General features: G+C 36.7%; 1 protein-coding gene across 2 annotated transcripts; it reads right to left on the bottom strand.

Moving 5' to 3' along the window:
- Positions 1-4322: 4322 nt before the first annotated feature.
- LOC107084690 (protein lin-28 homolog A-like) lies at positions 4323-18064 on the bottom strand. Of its 2 annotated transcripts, none has more exons than XM_015374637.1 (4): positions 17931-18064; positions 16901-17073; positions 10109-10293; positions 4323-5944 (listed from the first exon to the last, which is right to left on the bottom strand). In XM_015374637.1, exons 1-4 carry the CDS (start codon positions 17938-17940, stop codon positions 5725-5727), a joined length of 588 nt encoding a protein of 195 aa, XP_015230123.1. In that variant the 5' UTR covers positions 17941-18064; the 3' UTR covers positions 4323-5724. The 2 variants fall into 2 exon arrangements, with proteins under 2 accessions (XP_015230123.1, XP_015230115.1); XM_015374629.1 differs by lacking the exon at positions 17931-18064 and adding an exon at positions 17490-17648.
- Positions 18065-18720: the final 656 nt, after the last annotated feature.

The raw sequence follows: 18720 nt of genomic DNA, 5'->3' as shown, positions 1-18720 counted from the left end.
ATGTTAGTAGTACCTGTGGGTCGTTCTGCATTAGAAAGCAGGAAACATGTCAAAGAGAAAGAAGTTGAATCTAAGTATAGTATGTTTTTAAAACTGTATGATGTGAAAATATTTTTGACAAGTATCAGCATGTTCTGAATGCCAGAATAGTTTCACTCTATTCTAAGATTATCAGAGAAAGAAAGAAAGCAAAGAAGTAAGATGCAATGTCAAAAGTTTTTTTCTAGCACTACCAAAAACAGCAGATTTCAAAACTTTTCCAGTCATGGTTTTGCATATTTGGTCAAAAACCCTGGAAGGAAACCCTCAGGCTTTTATCATTGACCTCATAGTCTTTGGAAACATTGGAGCCTAAACCAAAACTAAAGACTATAGGAAGAACATTTCAGGCCACTTTTGTTCACTTTATATATTCAGTTAAAAAAGATTATTTTTCTTTTTATCATGCTGAGGAAACAGCATCCACACCTGGATCAGCATTTATTGTTCTATTTTCTAATCCCACTTTTATTTTAGGAACAAAGTGAATTTTTTAACGTGTCTTCGAGTTTGATATAAAATAACCCATGCCCTATTTTAACCTCAAATTGAGTTCTTGATGTTCCTATCTTTTATTACTCCTTGTGTTTTGGAGGCAGAGTAAATATAGATAGATAGAACAACAAATATAAACAGATATAAAAACAAATCTCTAAAAATAAGATAGAGCTGCTGTAGAATCAAAGTATTGCCTTGTAGAGCTGATGCAAGACTTAGTTATGTTACTTCTATGTTCCTGCATGTCCACAATACTCAAATTATATTGGTGAATTTATACAACTGTTAAAACTCTAGAACATGCTTTATCAATGTTGCAATGGTTGGATTTCTTCTGATGCATCTTCATCAAAACCACAGACGCTTATATATATTCATATAACCTGCTCTAGTTAAAAGTTGCAAGGGTCTCATGTTGAAGCCTTAAACGGTTAAACCCCCCCCGACTGAATGATTTGAATATCTATCAGTTGAATGATATTAAAATCTTCTCGGGTATTTTTGTAAAGTTAAATTAGTAACATAAAAAAAAAATAAAAAAACAACTTTATCTCTATTTTTTTGAAGTAAAATATTTCCCTTTTTAACAAAAGACTTTCTGATCAAAGCATTTAGATTACATATGTGTAAAAGATATTAATTCATTGCATTTATAGTAATTAAACAGCTAAAATGACCCTTTAGAAGAAACAGCATCGATATTAGAATGAAAACCTGAAAAAAAGGTTAATATTGATGTTTATTATGAAATGGAGCAAAAATTTTACATAAAAATCACAATAATACTTTAAAATCTCACATGCTGCTCATCGCTTACAGACTACGGTCATTAAAATACCTGAGTTCAAGATAATGTAGGTTTTATGGCAGTAAATACTAATACATTCATTAATAGTAAATGCACATTTTTCAGAAGTAGCTCTAATATTTTTGCCTGATAACATACAGTAATGCCACAAATACATTGGCTGATGGTCAAAAACAATGCAAGTACAAAAAGAAAGAAAAATAATTACAATGCCTTGGTCTGCTTTAAATGTTACCCTGAGCTAAACATACAATTTGTTAGATTAGGGAAAAAAAAGGAAAATATTGAGCACCTATGAATAAAAATATAAGAATGAAACAGAATTATGATTTTTTTAAAGATATAATTTCATATAAAGCACAACTGATTAACCCCTTGCCCATTACAACACTTGTATTCCATTCTAACTTGAGAATGAATGTTTTCAGTCAGTTTATAAGATGTCAAATCTCAAAGTAGAAGGATAAACTGGCACTGTGGCTGTAAACACTGAATTCGAAATAAAAATACAATGGAAAAAGAATGCAAAAGAAGAAAAAAAATAAAGCTTCACTTAATATCAGGACTTAGATTATTATATTAGGCATCCTGAGTGGAATGATTCAAGTATCTAAATTGAACCTTAAAATTATTTCACTTCTTGTGGATTCGTGGCACATTCTTTTTGTCATAAGCAATGATAGTCTGAAACACCAATTATCGACGTGTTAAGATGAGACAACGATTATATACTACTAGCCCCAGTCCCTTTTAAATATTCTACTTTTATCCCCGTCTACGATTACAGAGGAAAGAATACAACAACATTGGAACACTGTCTTCATATTAGGCAAAAGAGGACGTCATGGTAAAGCACCCATACTATTGTTCGACATATGAGGTTAGGAATAAACTGCTTTCCTGACCAAATACATTCCCAATGTGTAAAGCAAACAAAAATTCTTCTTTCATTTTCGCATCTTTGTTACATTTTTTCACATTTTGTAAAAGAGCTCAACCCTTGCTTATTTTAAAGGAACATAAACTACTTGAATTCAGTTGAAAGCCATCCCTGAGTTTTCCCGTTCTGTATTCCTCCTGGGATGAGCCCAGGAGATGAGGTATTTCTGCCATCATGTAAAACTACAGCATATACTCAAACGCAACAAAAATGAAAATAAAGAGAAGATATAAATGCATTTTACACATGGATTATGGAATTGCATTGGTTTTGGTATAGATGTGAATAACAAGGAGCTTTTCTTAAAAAAAAGAAAAAAAGGCTAAATGACCACGAAAAATAATATACTAAAAAAAAAAAAAAAAAGAAATATAAAAGGCTAAATAAATCCTCACAGTTTAGATCAGTCTTCATTATTCTACATACTTGTACAGTATGTATTGCATATTTATACTCTTATGGAGCAATATATTACTGTTACCTTGCATTCAGGCCAAATTAAATTAAGGGAATGATCTTTCAAGCACATATGTACACAGCAGTAAGAGTACCGTGATGTTTAGTTAGTAAAAACCAGATATCTTTCCAGCTTTCATTGACCTATTTGGGTTTTATAATGTATGATGATCTCTATTCAAACATTCATTGCTGATAGGCTTCAAAAGGAGCACAGGGAGAAGATGTGGTGCTTTTTTTCAGATGAAAATAAATAACTTTTTTTTTGTATTTCTTAAAAAAAAAGGCTTTAGAATAATTTTACATATATATTAATTGGGTGTTAAATTATCAGTCAACATCTCCTGTAAAACGGGAGTAAAATGCTGATTGACTAGCTAGGTCTACATGCTCCTCCTTGCAGGCTGGGTTTTCCTGAGCTAAAAGCCTACACTGTGTCTTAAATATCTACCTAAAAAAAGATCAAATAGGACATAAAACAACAACAGCAACCCTCTCTGAAGAAAAGTCTGATTCTACCTCATTTTCATTCATTTATTTTGAGCATCCAGCTTAGTGGACCCCTCAGTAACTCATTGTAAGGTTGAGTATTTATGTTATTATCTGTATAATGTAATGTTAAATATAATAAAAATATTAGTATAATCCAAGTCAATGCAAGTTAAAGTTGATTTATAAAAATGTGTTTTACAGATCAGCCAAAAGTGTGAGAATGCCAAAGAAAATACAGAAATTAGGACTTTTTACTTCAAGTCAAAAAGCAGCATTTATGTGCCCTCTGTAGGCAAGGCTTTAGCATAACTTCTTTGACTTGCTAGTAAGATAAGTTGCATTTATTTCAACAAGCTTGAAAATAGCCGAAAGCCTGTTTCAGTGTTTACATAGAAGTTAGACTTATTAGATAGCTTCATTAAACACAGAGGGGTATACTTATAAGGGTTTCTTTGTCCAATGAAAGCCCAACAGACTACATCTATGGATATCACCATATTATATAATCCATTAAAAAAGAGAAATACTTTTATTATGGAGGTTTTCATGGCCAACACACTTCTAGGGAAGACAGCCCACTTTAATGGTTCCAGTAGGATTACTGATGTCCTTCAAAATAATCTGCAAAGAGGAGAATTGCTAAAAGAACCTGGCTGTGCACAGAGTGCAGTATTCAAGCGCTTGAATGGAAAGTTGAGTGGAAGGGATGTTGTAAACAAAGTGCACAAGATACAGCGATAGCAAAGCAAATTTTTGGGTTTGGTGGAGATTTTTAAAGATGTAGATTGAGGCTGGAGTCTGTGCTATTAGGAGCACTAAGCACAGAACAGAAGCGTTGCCCGTTTTCTGTTGAAACAATCTGATGGTGATGGTGTTAAAAGCATACATTTCTTTTTTTAAATCCAGTTGTTGATTTGGAAGCCATGTCATTTCCTGTTTAGCCACAGTGTTTTTATTTTAGCCACTGGAGCTATAATACAATAATTTATGCAATAGGAGGCTGGGCTCACTTATTGAGTGCATAACCTGTACACCATAGGCATGCATTCAGGTAGGCATTTCTGCATTAAACTTCTTTTTTTTTTCAAATTTGTCTCGTGCAATATTTCAATTTTCCAAGTTGATGAAAATCAAATGATACTAAATCACTCTGTGTTTAATGAATCTAATGAACAGGCTTCATGTTCACATTCTAGTTTTAATTTTAGCAAAAAGCTTTTTAATGATGTTCTAATAAATTGTAGTTCATCTGTAGGGCTGGATAATATGCATTCATACTTCACAGTGGGAAGTTTTGTATCACAGAACCAGACGGAGTGTGCATAGCTTAACATGGGAAGTTTAAACCTAGTAATCTCATAACTTGAAACACTGACATCGCAGTCGGCACATCGGAGAGCTTCCTGCCAACTTCTGACATTTGGACATTGTTTCATGAAAAGAAGCAAAAGAGCCACTGAGGTGTGATCATTGGTTTTCTTTGCCTTCAGATTTGACTGAAATGAAAAGCGTTCTTCAGAAATCTACTGACCTTGTAACACTACCCATCAACCACAGAGTGGTTTTAGTTTCTCAGATCTCACCCGTACAGTGCAGTACATTGTGGAACTGCTGCAAGTCCGGTTGCCGAGTTACTCTTTAAGGTGGTAAATGATGGATGACTTCCATCCTGCATACATTCTGTAGTGCAAAAAGGATTTGATTTAATCTCAACTAAAAATCAGATATCTATAAATATTAGACCAAACATGCACTAGTGAGGTAGACCGAACCTACCAGCAAAATGCTGAGTATAAAAAAATGAAATAAAATAAAATAATGGACCAAAACCCAGATAACACCTCTTTTGGTCTGACATTCATTTGGCCCCAGGAATCTGGATGGTCAACAGCAACACTGGCAAATGTCACTACAGTGCTTTGCCGACACCAATACCCTTTAAACCCGTTTTGTGTTTTTTTTTACCCCCCCAATCCTTCCCCTACATGATCTGGAAGCTAACATTCATCACAGAGACACTGTCCGGTATATCTCTGCTTTGTCGAGAGTAAGGTGTAACAGTCAGGAAGGAGAGTGAATGATAAGGCAGCAAAAGTTTAGGACTATTCTAAACCAATTGAGCATAATGCAAAAAACGCACACACACACAAAAAAACAACAACTGATAAATCTCCCAATGAAAATATAGCCAACTGAAAATAATCTGTAGCCGTTTGTGTTTTTATCTCTAAACTCGACACGTAGCAGCAGCTACACTGGTAGCAGTTATTACACTATTTGAACTTCCTGAGTGCAAAATTCAAGCTGTATTCCTGAGTGTTACACCAAATTAAAACAATAAAACAAAACATTCTTCATGAGTGTTTTTTTTTTTAACCTGAGGTAATTCCAAAAGCAGCTTCAATGGGTGAGAAGGGGATTTTTGTCTCCCTCCTCAACCGTCAAAGCAGTTTGATTGGCTCTTGTGCTTCGGCGAGGCTCGGTCTCCTGTTTAATCAGAGGTCTCAGGAGGCGCCGCCGGTTGGCTGTGCTCCCCTTCGTCTCCCTTCAAGGGCGACGGTTTTCCCTGAGAAGCCGGCGAGGACTGTTGTTGTTTGACTGGGCAGCTGGCGACCATGTGGTCGATGCTCTGGCAGAAGTGGCACCTCTTGGGCTGGGGTGGTAACTTGCACTCTTTGGCGTGGTGATCTAGGCCTCCACAGTTATAACATCTATGAGAGAATGCACATAAAGCTGTTAGCATAACATAAACCACCTGAAAAAAAAAAAAAAAAAACTGACTGCCCTGCTAACAAGTGAAATGGTTGACCACTGTGTTGACCATCGGTTGAAGGGTGAAAATGCTCAGAGGTTGGAATATTTTAGCCCAACGCTGCTGTGAACCCCACCATGTTATAACTGTCTGCTGTGCTTCTTCAATATGCCATTTGTTTGCAAATATTATCTAACAAACCCCTAAAGCCTTTGCAGAACATCAATTTTTCTGTCATAATCCCAGTTGGGGTTGCCAGAGGTGCTGGTGCCCTTCTCCAGCTGTCTACGGCGAGAGGCGGGGTACACTCTGGACATGTCGCCAGTCCATTGCAGGGCAACAAAGAGACAAAGAGGACAAACAACCATTCACACACACACACACACACACCTAAGGAGAATTTAGAGAAGCCAATTAACCTAACAGTCATGTTTTTGGACTGTGGGAGGAAGCCGGAGTACACGGAGAGAACCATCGCATGCTCAGGGAGAACATGCAAACTCCATGCAGAAAGACCACAGGCTGGGAATGAACCGGCATCCCGAAATCTTCTTGTTGCAAGGCAGCAGCGCTACCCACGCGTCACTAAGCAGCCCCCTTTGCAGAACAGCTGAGACTAAATTATTCTTAGGTATATTTCTTATAAAGTAAGTGAATTCTGAGTGTGTGGGTTTTTATTTAGGGATATCAGAGGAAAAGAGGATCAGTAGTTGGACATGTGTCACGTTTAGGACTCATTTGGTTAAACAACAACATATATATCCACACACACACATATATATATATATAGTCTATAAATGGAAAGAGAATTATTTTTTGCCACTAGAGGGCAATGTTTCTCCTGTTAAACCTTTTGAATTATGACACTAATCACAGAATATTATCAAAGATTAAATATTTTGACTAGTAGTTTAGTAAAGTTACCAGAGGTTTTTCTTAAGAGTTGTGGTCAATTTGTGACATTTGTCATGTGTCGCAGAGAGGACCTTCCAGTTGGGGTCGGTTGATTCAAAGCGTGGCACTCGTGTCATCACCATTGAACTTTAGAAAGACTTCAGTGCCTGTGGGGTCAGTTTGAGGCATCAGGCAGCCATCGGCCACCACTGTTAGAACATCGTCAATAGAATAGCCACGCGTATATGGGTGGAAGACAGATGGGTAGTGGGAGTGGGGCAGTTATTGGGTTCCTCATTGGACCCCGCCGGACCCCTTTGTGTTAGCAGATGAAGTTTGGACAGGGTCGGTTTGGCTTTGTGGCTCTGGGTGTTTGAGTGGTGTCAAGGTCTATACCGTCACCATCGTAGAGACTCCCCACATCAGCATCCATCAGGGGGAAAGTGGAAGTGGTCCCTTTGTCTAAAAAAGCTGCAGTAATGACCTCTGAACCCTGACCTCCAACCTCCCTTCAATCCCATCCAAGCCCCCAGCCCTCTTCCTTTTATTCATACACAGTTGCTATGGCAACTATGACCCTTAACGCCCTATGCCTGGGCTTCTGCATCTGTTATCAATTAAATGGACAGGAACTTTTTTCCTCTCTAAAGTGATATAGATAGTGATCTGTGAGTTTAGCAGGGATTTCAACCAAACTAAAACAGTAGCAGAATAGCAGGGATTGTTTCAATTATAATTATATATATATATATATATATATATATATATATATATATATATATATATATATATATATATATATATATATATATATGTGTATATATGCAACCATGCAACCAGAGCACAATCATGTGTTGCATAATATAAAGCGGAATAAGGAGAAAACATCTTATCCATGAATAAAAACAATCTGAGGACAACTATTGAACCACAGCGGCCTCCCAGGACTCTTTGAGGGTGTAATGATCGCTGTTCTCACACTTCCTTCGCTCTGGTTGTAATCACAGCTGACATGTGGCGAAGTTGATACATGATCTAACCTTGCATCATACTGACACCCGGAATGATCTGCCAACCCTGATATCTTTCGCTTATTTCTCTTTGGAAAAGAACCACATTGCTACCTTGTACCACATTCTTTTGGATCTTAAGGTGACTTAACATTCAAATTCGTAATTTTAGAATAATCTTTTTTTATATAAACATCATGATTTTAGAGCAATTAGATTTGAGACCAAATCTTACTTAGGTTAGATTTTTTTAAACACTTTTGAGACATGGATCTAGATCAAGTCATTATCCAAAGGTTATTTGGTAAATGTTTCGATACATGGATGCCTGCAAAAATTTCAAATTCCCCCTAAAGAAATTCCTAGACTAACTTTGCAACTTGCATAATTAGAAAAAAAAATTAAGGAGAATTTACATCTGTCTTTAAAGTATTTTTGAGGGGTTTAAAGTAAAACGTCTTTCTTTGAAGAGGGTTTGTAGGAAAAGGAGAAAAAGTGAGCAGATCTGAATTCACCAGGGACCAGCAGATTTAAACAGTTATTGATCCAGGTCACACGTCAGGCCCTGCTGATGTGACCCTCATGGAAGCCCAAAGTGGGGGGTTGGGATCCAGGGAAAAAGCACACAAAAAAGAGAATCTACGACATGATTTTATATTTGATCCAACTAGCACTCACATGCAGCCAACAGTCACGCAATCTTTCCCACAAAACAACTGATTTAAAGTTTTAAAGCCAAACCATCACATGTTCTTTACCGACTTACTTCCTATTAGCCAATATTTGGACATGCATCTTTAAAAAAACATATCTAAACAGTTTATGACTCTGCATTCGCTGATTGTTTAATTGTACTAATTGACTAATGAAACCAAAACAGAGCATAATAAATACGGTACCGTAAATCCCTTCTTTTGGCTAAATTTCTTTTTTTACATTTAATAAATGAAATAAGAAGTTATGACAAGTTAGACTGTAATTTCACAGGTCCAAATACTATGATGGAGAACGATAAAAAATAAAACAGAAAAAGGGGCCTATTTAACAAATCACACACTTTGATGTGCTGAATGTGCCCAAAGATATGGTTGCATTTATTTTTGCTGTTCTATAACCTATTCCCATTATTAGTCAATCAAAAAAAAATGTCCCTCTTGGTTAAGTGATTTGCTCAGGTTAATTTCGATGGTGATGTATTTAACAGCTATACTAAACAGATATAGTTTGCTATTTCCAACAAGGTCTTGAGGGTTTGCTCCAAATAAGGCCAATGCTTGCAAGCACATCATACCAGAAAGGCCTTGCATTTTGTAGGTCCACTAAAAAATTTCTAAGATGTATATCATTTTGATTGGTAATTTCTTCCAAAACAATCAGTTTCAATTACTTTAATTGTCTCCTGTGTTCTTAAAAAAATTGTTCACAAAAAAGCTGAGGTGAAATTATTTGCAGTATTTGCTACCATTTCAAAAATATATTTTTATCCCTGAAATGCATCAAAGAAATGGCCTTTTGTGTCGATTCAGCTTATCTGTCTTTAAATTGTGAAGTAACTTTCAAGGCTATTCTCTCCAGAGGATCCTAATTTCTTATCTGGTGCCTCTGACAGAATACATTTCAGAAATATAATTTTTTTTTGTCCAAAGTAATTAAAATCACCCTTAGTTGAAAAAAAAAAATACTTTGTTTCATTAAAAGCACTAAATGTGCAACTCGGCTGATAAAATATAGACAAGTTCTGAATAATAGGGGTTTCAGGCTTCAAAGTGTTAAGCTTGAGCAGCACAAGATATTTACTTTTTTTTTTCTTTTCGTTTTGTTCTGGCATTATGATCTAAATACTGAAATTGTAAATAACTAATTGGACAGAAATGTATTCAGTTTCTGCAAATTGAACATGTATGTAGCAACAAATGTTGCAACATACAACACTTAATATAGTCATAGAAAGCATTTGGGATAGAAGTGTTATTGAAAGAGTAGTGTAAGAAAATAAGTATTTTAATTGTGATCAAAATCATCATAAAAATTTCAAGGAAAAGTATCCCAAATATGAATATAACTGAACATTACTCAGCCTTTGTTGAAACATATTGATCTTGTTTCTATGGTGTTCAAGGTTTATTTCAGAGCATCTATTTCTTTGATTTCTTATTCAAAACCTTGTTGTTAAGTTGTTAAAATATCTTTTATACTTCCTCTCAGTTTGCTTTTCTTACCTGTCTCCCTTTGAACGACGCTTTTGGACTTTTTTGCCCTTGGGCCTCCGCTCGCTGCCGACACAGTGGATGCCACCGGGTCCAGTAACCCGTTGCGACTCCAGGCCCTTCGATGACTTCTTGAAGGTGAACTCCACCGCTTCGCCTTCCTTCAGGCTGCGGAATCCTTCCATGTGCAGCTTGCTCTAAAAGAAAACGAAGCAGCGGTTCTTGTGATTTTGAAAAAAAAAAAAAAGATTTATGTAATTTATATAAAATTATATCTCAGCACGTCTGACTGAGAGATGATTGATTTCTCTTTAACTTGTTTGCAGAATACAAATAGGATGAATTTGATGTTTAAAAGTACCCATATATACCAGATTAATTTCACCACATGCCTTTAGGAGTCTCTGACCCCTGAACTTTAATTCCTGCTTGATATAATCAGTATACAATCAGTACCAACAGCTTTTATCAAGTATCTGGTATTGTATGCCTGTCCGCTAATCAACAAGCCAAACAAAGCTTAGCACACCTACTCTACAACTAATTCTAGGATCAAGCGATGGTGACAAATTGCTGCATTTGCTTCTCCTTATTTTACTGCATTTAGGAGAAAAACCTGACAAGGATAACCTTTAATCAACCCCCCTCTCTCCCTCATCCCCCAACCTCACCAGAGGAACAGCATTCCACACTACGGCCCCCACCCCCAACCTTTTTCCCACCCACATCACAAAGCTCCACTAACACACTGACCACCACCACTAACCCTAAACTACAGGATGCGGGGCTTGGTGCTGGTGTTGGGGGTGGGGTGACAGGGCAACCAAGGCATCTCTCTATGAAGGTTGGTGGGGTGGGGGGTCAGGGTGACATTCCTAAGATAGTTGTTTGGCAGAAAGATGTGAAAAAAGATATAAACTGACGAGGAGCTCAAATGACCAATACCTCACCTTGATAGTGATGTTATCACAACAAGATCTTTTTTTGTTGCCAGAAGCTGATACCTTCACTTTGTTACAGGTTTGATGACATTAGATGGATCTGCTTGTTTAATAAACAATGGACCTGCAGGCTTGAATGTTTAACTGCCTTTTTATTGATTCACCTGAAGAGAAAATAAGTCTTCTTCTTCTTAACATGTGCAAAAAGCCTTTCCACCTCCAAAACAAATGTGAGAAAGTTAAAGGGAGAATAGGTGTGGCACAGGTATGGAAATAAATACCTCAGACTGGTTAACGCTTCAAGGGAAACCCCTTAATTCAAAAAATCCTTGGGTGGGATTGTAAGATTTAACTGTCACGCAGGGCGCAAACTGTTGACACAAGAACAGCCGTCCATTAATTTGCCAAATCTTTTTTGATAAAACGATAATCCCGTTTCTTTGATTTTGATGTGGAGCGAAGCTTTATCCTTCTTGTGTCTTCTGAGTAAATGTCTGGATTCTTTGTTTGTGAAAACCCATAGGAAACCCGACAAAACATACACTACAGTGCTAGGGGAGTTATTTTGGAGAGGGCTTTTTCTAACAAAACAAGACTGAATCTCTAAGAAAACAAGGATTAAATCACACAAACATCGCCTTAGAACACAGTTGTGAAAAACACAATCAGGCATCACTGTGGACTATAAAAAAAAGATACCGGTTTCAAAAAGGAGCATGTTCTGTTACATGGACTTCCCAGTAGCAGACACCTCTGCTCACATTACTGTTAATCCACTTCCTCTCTTCAACATTCTACCATCCCCACCCCCATAAGTCACCCTCACCTACCACATGGCTAGTCTCACACAGGTAAAGCATTGGGGTGGGGAGGGGATTCCTTTTCTTTTTATCCTTCAAGGACCTGATGTGGAGGTGCCATTTGTGGGGTCTAGAGTAAACTACATTCGAATGTGTCTGGAAGCGAAGGGAGGCAAAGAAAGACATCAGAGTGGAGAGGGACAATAGAGGGACTTCTGCCAGGACAAAGAGGGGCTTGGGGCACGGCTGAGGGGTGCTTGATTCGGATGCATGGCTCCATTGTCAACCGGCACAAAGGCCAGCGAACCGTGGGACTTAATTTTTCCTTGACGCGTGGCTGCTAATTTTAGGATGGGAGGGCTTTTCTATTTTCCAGATTCGCTATGAGTCCATCGTTATGTTTTCAAAAAAAACAAAAACAAAAATCCAGTGCTTCAGTTTTAAACAACTCACATAAATGTATCTCAGCAGTTTACCCTTTCTATTTCTGTCTTATTAACATTATGATGGCAAACCTGTAATATTTGACCCTCCTGGATGAGGATGTGGCGACAGTGGAGAGACCCTTACATAGTTCTGAACCCCTGAGCGTACATGTTGCAATGGTGGAGACAAAACTTCTTAACAGGAAGAAACAAACCTCTAGTAGACACAGGCTCAGTGTGAAAGGCCATCTGCCATGATGAACTAGGGATTTGAGACAGCGCACAGAAAATGTACACAGACACACTGAAACAGGAGAACTTTTTAAGTGAGAGAAAAGTAAAAGGATAATAGCAGATGAACTCTAAGCCAGAACTAAGTTAAGTTGATCAAATAGGGCACATGTCCTAACCCGATGAGTTTCTACACCTCAGCTTTGAGATACTTTATAGGATGATAGAGCGAATGCGTGTGTAGCACTTGTGAATATCAACTTATTTAGGTAGATTTCAGGGGTCCATAAGACTCCATCACTTTTATTTAATAATAGACAAGGGTTTTTTTTGTATTTATAGTAAAGTAAAAGACCAAGCAAATGATCTGAAACTGATCTGATATGTTGTGGTACAGTTAGAAAAAGCCCACCTGGGTAAAGGAACAAGCCTGGAGAAACATTCATTGGACATCAGCTTGCATTTCTAAATTAATTTATTTAATTACACCAAATGCATCAGTTTTAATAACAAGATTTCGGAAATCACTACCTGTCCAATAAAGTCATCTTCCAAAACCTAAATTCTAAGTCCTGGATACCTCAAATAGCAACTTTTAATATATATATATATATATATATATATATATATATATATATATATATATATATATATATATATATATATATTTTTTTTTTTTTTTTTGCCGACACCATCCCAAAAGTCTGTGCATGTGTGATATTGGTGTATAATTTTCTATATATTTCTATATACTGGTGTATAATGTTTTTCTTAAATTTGTATTATATGGTGTCAGGCAATACTCTTTAAAAGAGGCAAATATATATCCTTTTGGCTGCGGGACAATACAATAAGCACACACTAATAAAATCCAAATGCATTGATTATGAAAAAGAAACCGATGATTGGAAAAAACAAAACAATTTTTTAAATTTATTTAAAAAAAAGAAAAACTAAATACAAGGCTGTATAGATTTGAAGATGTTCAAATTTAACACTGATATGTATTTTATCTAAATGGGTTAAAACATAAATTCAGAAATCTCAAGGCATTAAAAACTAAAACAAGATTATATGAGAGCAAGGGGCGATTCAGGAGAATAACACCTAACATTTGTTTAGGCTGAACCCTTTTATACCAAAGATATGAGCTGCAGATTTCTATCCTTAACTAAATTCGTAATCAAGTATCTGTATGCTTCATCCTGAGCCGAAGGAACAGCGAGAAACAAGAGCTGCATTTGTGATCATGCAAACTTTATGCAAATAGTCAAACCTCTTCATAGCCCAAGTCAGGAGATTGGTCGTGCGCTGACAAGGAAATATATCTTAACTGATCCTTTTCAAAGAATTTAGCTGTAAAACATGATGTACCTCTATACTGCACAAACAGGCAGAGGGGGTTGGTGAGGTTCAACAGACAGGAGAAAGCCTTTAATCACTTTATGACAGGAACTCTGAGGTGAATGAGCAGCTAGTAGAGATTCCTCTCATTCACATGCTAAACCGTTATCTTATCAGAGGTGGAAGGTCTTTGCTCACACATGAGACAAGGGAGAACATGTACCCACCTTACTAACTACCAAACACTTACGATCTTACAATGATGGGTTCTAAATTATCTTAATTTTTCCTTTGTCATCTAATAGAAAAGTGCATAAATAAAAAGGAATGAAAATTAATAGTTTAGCCATTTTAATGGATAAGAAGCATGATCAGCAAAATCTTACTTAATCTAGAAGAAAGGCACTACGTTAAACTATATTAAAAAAAGATTACGTTTTGCTTTTTTACCATAAATGTATGTGCACATCTAAAGGAGGATAATAAACTATTTTTCTTGATCTGTTTATATTCATGCAGCTACAGGGGCTTTGCTTTAAATCCTTTAAGATGCATAAACCCAACCTTAGACAGTGTATAAACCCGAAATTAACTTCTTTTCTTTTACACAGATCAAACAATATAAACTGGGTAAATGGGGATCTTTTTTCATGTTAAATTTTCACAGATTTTTCAGTTCTGTAATATTTATCTTAAAATCGTTTTTTTTTTGTGCTGCCCCAAGTGGTTGAATGGTGGCTATTGCTGTTGAATTTTTCTATAGGTTCAAGTGGAACATGCAGTATGTCCTTTTATCAGAGTAGCCCCAGTTCAGATTTATATACAACTCAGACACAACTTCATATCGAGTTCTCCTATCCTTCGTTGCTTCGGTAGCACTAGCCTAGCACATTGCAATGCTAGCACATTAAACCACGAGGCTAAAACTGGTAAGCTTCTTTCGCAAGACTCCCTCCACTTCTGCTGCTGATGGGGGGTAAAATATGCCCCACCCCAACAGATCTCTCTGTGGTGTAACTATGGAGATGCTTCAAACTATGGAGCTGGTTTCATATGTATTCGGTTTAGTGCCTGCCTTGTGATGAAACCACTAACTGACCAAGAAGCATTTTGTAATAACTCAGACCCAGCTTCATCATTGCTCTGTTGGGCCATTAGCACTGACCACGGCTGTACTAATGCTAAAAGGGGCGGGGTTATCTTTTTACATGGGGTGAGTTTTCCTTTAAGCAAGAGCTCACTGGGGCAGAAGGTTTCGGAACCTCAAAATATAACATTTGAAATAAATAGATTTCATGTAGACATATTTTTATAAGTTTCCATGTGCCCCCCTTGAATTATGCAGATATAACAAGTAACCAAAACTTTGTAGTTACAAACACAAATCTAAACCCTCTCCACCACACAAAGATATAGCTGCCAGCTTTAACTGGATCATGAGCATTTCACCCCATCGCCATAATCTTTTATTTTCCTGTCCACAGCTGGCCCTAACGATCTGAATATGGCTGGAATAAGCTTTCATAATCAGTGATGTTTGATTGTGGCTGTGCTATTACAATTAGGATCAAATAGGATATTAACCATGCAATATGAAACACATGCTTCGATTTAAACCACCCTGTTAAACACCACTGTGATGATTTTAAGGGTTGCCGTCCTTCCCCAGTCTCAAATCTTTTGCAGCCTACAGTAAGTTTCCTCAGATGATCACCCTGCATTTAGTCCAACTGAAATCTTATCAACTCAAATCTTTTGTTTTTAAGAAAAGGACCCCCTCAACATGATGCTGCCATCATCCTGTTTCACCTTGCTGTGTTTAGAGCGCTGTGCAGTTACATCTGCAATTAAGTGGTTTTATATTTTAACTGATATATGATACTTATAACCAGCTGCTTGTGTTTTTGATAATCCAAATCCCATAAATATTGTTTTAAAATATGTAGATAAAACATTGCACAACATTATCTCATAGAAGTTAGATTAAAACCCAAATAACAAAAGCACACTTCTATCTTACCTCTGATTGCCTTTATATCACCACTTAAAGCATTTACGCATGTCAGTGAATGACATAGATCTGTGTTTAATGCTAATATTTTCCATCCAGACCATACAATTTTTGGCTTGTCCTTAAATGCCTTTAATATAACCAAGGGTTTTTCATAAAGTTCACTCCAAAAGTTGTGTTTTTCCAGATTTTTTGTTTACTGCTGGCACAAATTATTACCGGAAACTATGGTTAATATCTCATAAAGATTAACGATGAGTCTCTTATGTAAAGGCTAAAATAAAATGCATATCGAGGGAGGACTGAGCATTCAAAGAGAAGTTTATCATAATTAAATATTGTGTCTCTGGTCTGGGTTTTATATGGTGCCTGATCTTTTGAAGAAACATTTAAGAATTGGCTCTATACTGAAAGAAATAAGTATCTGTTTTTGGCATTTCTTTTATGTTAGCACAATATGACATAAGAAAGTTGTTTTGAAGTAACTAGATATAACTAGTTAGATGCCAAAAATTGTTATGAAAAACTAGACAATAGCTTTTTTGTGTGACTGCATTGTATTAGACACATTCTTAATCATATTCCTTCATATGTAGTTAATCTGCTGTTTTTTGAAGTGCTTTCAGGTGATAATCATTGTAACCTGGACTATATTACAAATAAACTGAACAGAAACTTGTGTGGTTTTTAAAACTGACAGTAGCCCAGGAATCCATCTCCTCTTAAAGCTGCCTCTGTGTGAGAGAGCTTTATATATTTTGTCTTCCTGCTAAAAAAAAAAAAAGTAGGCCCATTGATCTCCAATTACAAAAAGTATTTTCCTAAAGAACAGGGGAAAAAAGCTCACCACCCAGCCAACATGAATCTCAATTTTGTTTTTTTTTCATGGAATGAAAGAAAATAATGAAGGAACTTAGACTAATTAGGTTGAATTAGAAACAGGTGGGTGAAACGAAATTCATCAACATGAATAAAACATAAATAATAAAAAATGAGAGAAAAATATGTGGAATTTCTTATTTCTTTGTTTAGGTAGGAAGAGCCGGACCTACCTGATGGACAAATACATCAACCGGTTCTTCCAGCGGCACTCCCTCCCTGTTGGTCATGGACAGGAACCCGAAGCCCATGCGGACGTTGAACCACTTGCAGACCCCAACCCCATGGAAAGACTGCGCGTCCTCCTCTGTGCTGGGTCCCTCATCTCCCTCCGTCTTACACACTCCTGCAAAACAATCACCTTATTCGCTTTTTGATGCAGATATAAAGATTATATATATATCCCAACTTTATTAAATTGTTAATTTCCACATCTCATTGTTTTTTGCAAATCAGCAACTAATCAATACAAATCAATGACTGGGCACGCCATGCTCCTGTTTTAGTGTGATACATTTCCATTTAAAAACCGGTGATTGCCCAATCAGCAACATGGACAAAACTGGCATTTAAATATCTGAAAAGTAAAAAAATAAAATAAAAATAATAATAAAAACCAAATGAAATGGTAAAAGTTAAACCCAGTGCTTATCACACTAACTGAACAATGGCTCAAAGCGCTCCTCTCCAATCGGTGGATCAGAAAACAGCTTCATTAACTCTCACAACATCAACGTGCTGCTCAAAAAGTTTTTACTCCACCTGGGAACTCCTGGTTAGAAACGGAACCCATGTCGTCTCCCTCAGCTTTGAGTCAAAAAATTAGCACCCAAGATACAATATCCTCTTTTTTTTTTTTTTTTCTAATTTGCAGCTCTCAAACTGGGTAATCCGCACAGATTGCCACTTTCATTCAAAATGCAACGAAACGCAGAAGCTGCGCAGCGAGAGGGAAAGCGGGAGAGGGAGGTAAACAAAAGGGGGCTGGCAACCTAACCCCCCATCAACAATGAGGGGAGGGGAGAGGGAGAGTTTTTGCAGAAGAATCCCCACCACCTCCACTTCCACTACCTCACACCCCAATAACATCCTAAACAATGCCACAAGCCCTTCCCCTCCATAAGAAACACAGACAAGGCTTTGGAAAAACATATATATAATAATAATTAAAAAAAAAAAAAACATCCAGACGTTCAAACCTACCTTCTGCCATGCCTGTGGGCCAGTTTGGTCCCAGTTCTCTCCTGGATCCCTGCTTCCAGCTCCTCTGCAGTGGTCAGCACTGTTGGTCAATACAAATGACAATTTCTTAACCAGCAACCCCCCCACGCAATCTCTCGGTCATGTCCACGTGATTCACGATTACAGTCCCCAAGGACGCCTATGCATTGTGTGATGGAAGGACCAATCAACACAAAATGAATGAATTGATGTTCTGCTCAGAGCTGGACTGTGCAGCAGTGAGGTGGCTGATGTGGTGAACTGCGGTATCAGTGGTCCACAGTATTTTACTTTCAAATAAAGGTGCCATTTCCTGCAAAATCAGAATAGAATAGTTTCTGATTACTTATACCTTTCTATTTTATTCTAAAGGTTTGCATAAGAAGTTACAAATGGGCACAATGACATAGAATAATGACCTGAGATCTTAAAAGCTTGTTATCTTAGGTGACAAATTAAATGTATATTTGACTCATTTTAAACTAGAAATCAAATATGTATTTATTAATAGTAGGCTATAAGTATTTTATTTTAGTTCCTTCTGAGTTTTTTGGTTTAAAAGAGACAAAACTCAGAAAGTTACAATAGTTCAAGGCATACAATTAGCTGTTTTTCTTTACTTTTTGCTTATGAGTTTAGACTGTTTTAAAGCCTTCACCACAAAAAAAAAAATAAATAAATAAAAAAAATAAACGGAAATCTAAATAAGTATTTTTTTTCTTATAATAAGTGCATTTTGTTTTGAATGGAGGAGGTAAGTAAAAGAGTTTGC

The sequence above is a fragment of the Cyprinodon variegatus genome, unplaced genomic scaffold (genome assembly GCF_000732505.1).
Source record: "Cyprinodon variegatus isolate N-32 unplaced genomic scaffold, C_variegatus-1.0 Scaffold6, whole genome shotgun sequence".
Lineage (NCBI taxonomy): Eukaryota > Metazoa > Chordata > Actinopteri > Cyprinodontiformes > Cyprinodontidae > Cyprinodon > Cyprinodon variegatus.
This window is presented reverse-complemented; position numbering and strand designations above follow the sequence as displayed.

Excerpts from the sequence above, each read along its gene's own strand:
- LOC107084690 (XM_015374629.1), bottom strand. The coding sequence starts at position 17,520 with ATGGGTTCCGTTTCTAACCAGGAGTTCCCAG. Across the intron at positions 17,074-17,489 it reads TTCTAACCAGGAGTTCCCAG|GAGTGTGTAAGACGGAGGGA; the intron begins GTGGAGTAAAAA and ends ATTGTTTTGCAG. Across the intron at positions 10,294-16,900 it reads TTGATGTATTTGTCCATCAG|AGCAAGCTGCACATGGAAGG; the intron begins GTAGGTCCGGCT and ends GTTTTCTTTTAG.